The following is a 5140-nucleotide window of genomic DNA, read 5'->3' as shown; positions in this document are numbered from 1 at the left end:
TGAGCTGTTGGAGGGGCAAATGCAGGTCTCAACGTAAATCTGAACTCAGTGACTCTGATGGATGAATTGTCTGCTAATTGCTACTTGTAAATCTGTAAATAAATATCATAAAAATGCCAAAGAGACTCTCGTGGCTTCTGTGTGAGAAGAGACGCCCACAGCTCTGACAGTATTTACATTGGTCTGCCTCTTTTCACGGCTAAAGGAAAATGGAGCTGGGGGGGGACAGCCCCCAGCCCTGCAGTTGACCCTGGAAGATTTATGGCAGCAGAACTTATAGCTCAAGAGCCAGGTGGATGTTTTATCGGCAGCGTTGACCGAACAACGGGCGTTGTTTCTATTGGTAAAACCTATTTGGTGTTTCGCAACTTTCTGACTAGTTCATACAATCATAGAATCATAGAGTTGGAATAGACCACAAGGGCCATCGAGTCCAACCCCCTGCCAAGCAGGAAACACCATCAGAGCACTCCTGACATATGGTTGTCAAGCCTCTGCTTAAAGACCTCCAAAGTAGGAGACTCCACCACACTCCTTGGCAGCAAATTCCACTGTCAAACAGCTCTTACTGTCAGGAAGTTCTTCCTAATGTTTAGGTGGAATCTTATTTCTTGTAGCTTGGATCCATTGCTCCGTGTCCGCTTCTCTGGAGCAGCAGAAAACAACCTTTCTCCCTCCTCTATGTGACATCCTTTTATATATTTGAACATGGCTATCATATCACCCCTTAACCTCCTCTTCTCCAGGCTAAACATGCCCAGCTCCCTTAGCCGTTCCTCATAAGGCATCGTTTCCAGGCCTTTGACCATTTTGGTTGCCCTCCTCTGGACACGTTCCAGTTTGTCAGTGTCCTTCTTGAATTGTGGTGCCCAGAACTGGACACAGTACTCCAGGTGAGGTCTGACCAGAGCAGAATACAGTGGCACTATTACTTCCCTTGATCTAGATGCTATACTCCTATTGATGCAGCCCAGAATTGCATTGGCTTTTTTAGCTGCCGCGTCACACTGTTGGCTCATGTCAAGTTTGTGGTCAACCAAGACTCCTAGATCCTTTTCACATGCACTGCTCTCAAGCCAGGTGTCACCCATCTTGTATTTGTGCCTCTCATTTTTTTTGCCCAAGTGCAATACTTTACATTTCTCCCTGTTAAAATTCATCTTGTTTGTTTTGGCCCAGTTCTCTAATCTGTCAAGGTCGTTTTGAAGTGTGATCCTGTCCTCTGGGGTGTTAGCCACCCCTCCCAGTTTGGTGTCATCTGCAAATTTGATCAGGATGCCCTTGAGTCCATCATCCAAGTCGTTGATAAAGATGTTGAATAAGACCGGGCCCAAGACAGAACCCTGTGGCACCCCACTAGTCACTCTTCTCCAGGATGAAGAGGAACCATTGATGAGCACCCTTTGGGTTCGGTCAGTCAGCCAGTTACAAATCCACTGAGTGGTAGCATAGACAAGACCACATTTTACCAGCTTCTTTACAAGAATATCATGGGGCACCTTGTCAAATGCCTTGCTGAAATCAAGGTAGGCTGCATCCACTGTGTTCCCTTCATCTACCAGGCTTGTAATTCTGTCAAAAAACGAGATCAAGTTAGTCTGACATGACTTATTTTTCAGAAATCCATGCTGACTATTGGTGATCACAGCATTCCTTTCTAGGTGCTCACAGAATGTTTGCTTAATGATCTGCTCCAGAATCTTCCCTGGTATTGATGTCAGACTGACTGGGCGGTAATTATTTGGGTCCTCTCTTTTCCTCTTTTTGAAAATAGGGACAACATTTGCCCTCCTCCAGTCTGCCGGGACTTCGCCTGTTCTCCAGGAATTCTCAAAGATGACTGCCAGTGGTTCTGAGATCACGTCTGCCAGTTCTTTTAATACTCTTGGATGCAGTTCATCTGGCCCTGGAGACTTGAATACATCTAAACTAGCCAAGTATTCTTGTACTATCTCCTTAGTTATTCTGGGCTGTGTTTCCTTTGCTGAATCATTTGCTCCAAATTCTTCAGGTTGGGCATTGTTTTCTTTATCGGAGAAGACTGAGGCAAAGAAGGCATTGAGGAGTTCAGCCCTTTCTGTGTCCCCTGTTTGCATTTCACCATCTTCTCCTCTGAGTGACCCCACTGTTTCTTTGTTCTTCCTTTTGCTACGAACATACCCATAAAAGCCTTTTTTGTTGCTTTTAACCTCTCTAGCAAGCCTGAGTTCATTCTGTGCTTTAGCTTTTCTGACTTTGTGTCTACACGTGCTGGCTATTTGTTTGAATTCCTCTTTGGTGGTTTCCCCCCTTTTCCATTTTTTGTACACATCCTTTTTTAATCTTAACTCAGTTAAAAGTTCTTTAGATAGCCACCCTGGCTTCTTTAGGCACCTTCCATGTTTCCGTCTCATTGGTATTGCCTGACGTTGTGCTTTTACTATCTCCCTCTTAACAAACTCCCAGCCATCATGAACTCCCTTTCCTTTTAGTATTACTGTCCATGGGATCTCACCCAGCACTTCCCTAAGTTTTATGAAGTCGGCTTTCTTAAAGTCAAGAAATTGAGTCCTAGTATGCTTGGCTGCTCCTTTCCGCTGTATAGTAAACTTCAGAAGAGCATGATCACTCGCGCCTAATGATCCTTCCACTTCTACCCCACTAACCAGGTCATCAACATTGGTTAGGACCAGATCTAAAATGGCTGTTCCTCTTGTTGCTTCTCCCACTTTCTGGACAATGAAGTTGTCTGCAAGGCCAGTGAGGAATCTGTTTGACCTTATGCTCTTGGCTGAGTTTGACATCCAACAAATAACCGGGTAATTGAAGTCCCCCATTACTACTATCTCCCTTCCTTTTGCATGCTTGGCCATCTGTTCCAGGAAGGCATCATCTATGTCTTCCGTTTGGCTTGGGGATCTATAGTAAACTCCCGCAATGAGGTCTCTGCTATTCTTCTCTCCCTTAATTTTGACCCAAATGCTCTCACTTTGGCTTTGAGGTTCTAAATCTTGGATCTCTTCACAGGTATACACATCCCTGACATATAACGCCACTCCTCCTCCTTTCTTGTCTTGTCTGTTTCTCTGAAATAGATTGTATCCCCCCATTATTACATTCCAATCGTGGGACTTATCCCACCAGGTTTCAGTGATGCCTATTATGTCATATTTAGTTTGCTGTACCAAGAGCTCAAGCTCATCTTGTTTATTTCCCATGCTTTGCGCATTAGTGTACAGACATTGAAGTCCATTAATCATTCCCCCGTGTCTCTTATTTAAGGATTTTTTCCTCCCACCACTAGGTCTGCGTGCTGTTTGCTCCATTTGGTCTATGACATTTGGATGATCATCTTCATCAATTGATAGACTCCTACCTTCAGGAGCACTGTCTCCCTGCCCCACATTAGTCAGTTTAAAGCCCTCCTGATGAGGTTTCTGAGATTTTTGGCAAAAACATTTCTCCCAACCGTTGTGAGGTGCAGCCCATCGCTTGCCAGAAGTCCATCTTCAAGAAACTGCAGTCCATGATCTAAGAATCCAAACCGTTCCTGTTTACACCATTTGCGAAGCCAGCTGTTCACTTCCACTATTTTTCCCTCTCTCCCTGGGCCACGTCGTTCAACTGGGAGGACAGATGAGATGACAATTTGTGCATTTAGTTGCTTCAATTTCCTGCCGAGAGCCTCGTAGTCTCTTTTGATCTTCTGGAGACTATTGCTTGCAGTGTTATTGGTTCCCACATGAACCAAGAGGAAGGGGTATTCGTCAGTGGGTTTTATGATTCCTTGCAGTCGTTCAGTTACATCTTGGATCTTAGCCCCGGGGAGACAGCACACTTCCCGAGACATCTTGTCAGGCCCACAGATCACTGCTTCTGTTCCCCTCAGTAGGGAATCCCCTATCACCACTACACGCCTCCTCTTAGGTTTGGTCGGGGTTCTTCCGTGAGCTGTCCGTTCCAAGGTCGCCTGCACATTCCCTGAGGACTGACTTTGCTGCTCGTCTTCATATACCTGATCGACTGTAATGAGGGAGAGATCCTCAAATGGAGTCTGCTCTTCATCTTCCATGCTAGGGGAGAGAACCTCAAAGCGATTGTGTATTTCTAAACAATCAGAGCGAACCCTGGGCCTCCTACTTCTTTGAGTCACGTTTCTCCATATATCTGGCTCCTGTGTTGGTGAACTAGCCTCCTTCTCAGGGGAGTCCCCTGTCTCCTCCTTGGTGGAGACGGCGTGCTCTGTTGCTTCCAAGAAGAGCTCCAGCTCTCTAATTCTTTGGAGCGTAGCTACACGTTCCTCCAGTTGCTGGACTTTGTCTTTTAAGAGGGCAATCAACATGCAATTGCTGCAGGTAAAGCTGCCTGCAACCTTTGGCAAGATGGCAAACATTGCGTAGGAACCGCAGGCGACTGCAGCTGTTCCCTCCCCCTCCATCTTGAGAACGTGTCGTTGGGGGTGGCTACAGCGGTCCTCCATCATAAAAAGCGTGAAGACAGGACAAATAACTCCCCCCACAAAAAAACCTAGGTCTCCCCCAACAAACGTTTGAGACTAGCTCCCCTAAATCTAAAAGATGGATCAAACTGCGCCGCTGCCCTGCTAGCTCTGATAAGCTCCTCCCACAGCTAATCACCTGCCTCAACAGAAACCCTGCCCCCTCTGACCTTTGCACAGGGAGAACAGATAATCAGCTACAAAGAAACACACACACACAAGAAAACCGTTTTTGCTCCTTCTTCAACTGCTGCCCTGCTAGCTCTGATGAGCACGTCCCACAGCTAATCACCTGCCTCAACAGAAACCCTGCCCCCTCTGACCTTTGCACAGGGAGAACAGCTAATCAGTCACAAAGAAACAAACACACACAAGAAAACCGTTTTTGCTCCTTCTTCAACTGCTGCCCTGCTAGTTCTGATAAGCTCCTCCCACAGCTAATCACCTGCCTCATCAGAAACCCTGCCCCCTCTGACCTTTCCACAGGGAGAACAGCTAATCAGCCACAAAGAAACACACACACACAAGAAAACCCTTTTTGCTCCTTCTTCAACTGCTGCCCTGCTAGCTCTGATGAGCACCTCCCACAGCTAATCACCTGCCTCAACAGAAACCCTGCCCCCTCTGACCTTTGCACAGGGAGAACAGCTAATCAGCCACAAA

The 5140-nt window shown here is 46.4% G+C and overlaps 1 protein-coding gene across 1 annotated transcript; it reads right to left on the bottom strand.

Moving 5' to 3' along the window:
- Positions 1-2934: 2934 nt before the first annotated feature.
- Positions 2935-4644, bottom strand: LOC310697680 (uncharacterized protein). The gene is made up of 2 exons (XM_083484371.1): positions 4607-4644; positions 2935-4574 (listed from the first exon to the last, which is right to left on the bottom strand). The coding sequence occupies exon 2, from the start codon at positions 4460-4462 to the stop codon at positions 3389-3391; it is 1074 nt and encodes a 357-aa protein (XP_083340497.1). The 5' UTR covers positions 4463-4574; positions 4607-4644; the 3' UTR covers positions 2935-3388.
- Between the last annotated feature and the right edge of the window lie 496 nt (positions 4645-5140).

The sequence above is a fragment of the Podarcis liolepis genome (genome assembly GCF_965112155.1).
Source record: "Podarcis liolepis genome assembly, chromosome: W".
In the NCBI taxonomy this organism is placed as follows: Eukaryota; Metazoa; Chordata; class Lepidosauria; order Squamata; family Lacertidae; genus Podarcis; species Podarcis liolepis.
This window is presented reverse-complemented; position numbering and strand designations above follow the sequence as displayed.

What these genes read in the sequence shown, in the direction of transcription:
- LOC310697680 (XM_083484371.1), bottom strand. Translation starts at nt 4,462, where the DNA reads ATGATGGAGGACCGCTGTAGCCACCCCCAACGACACGTTCTCAAGATG.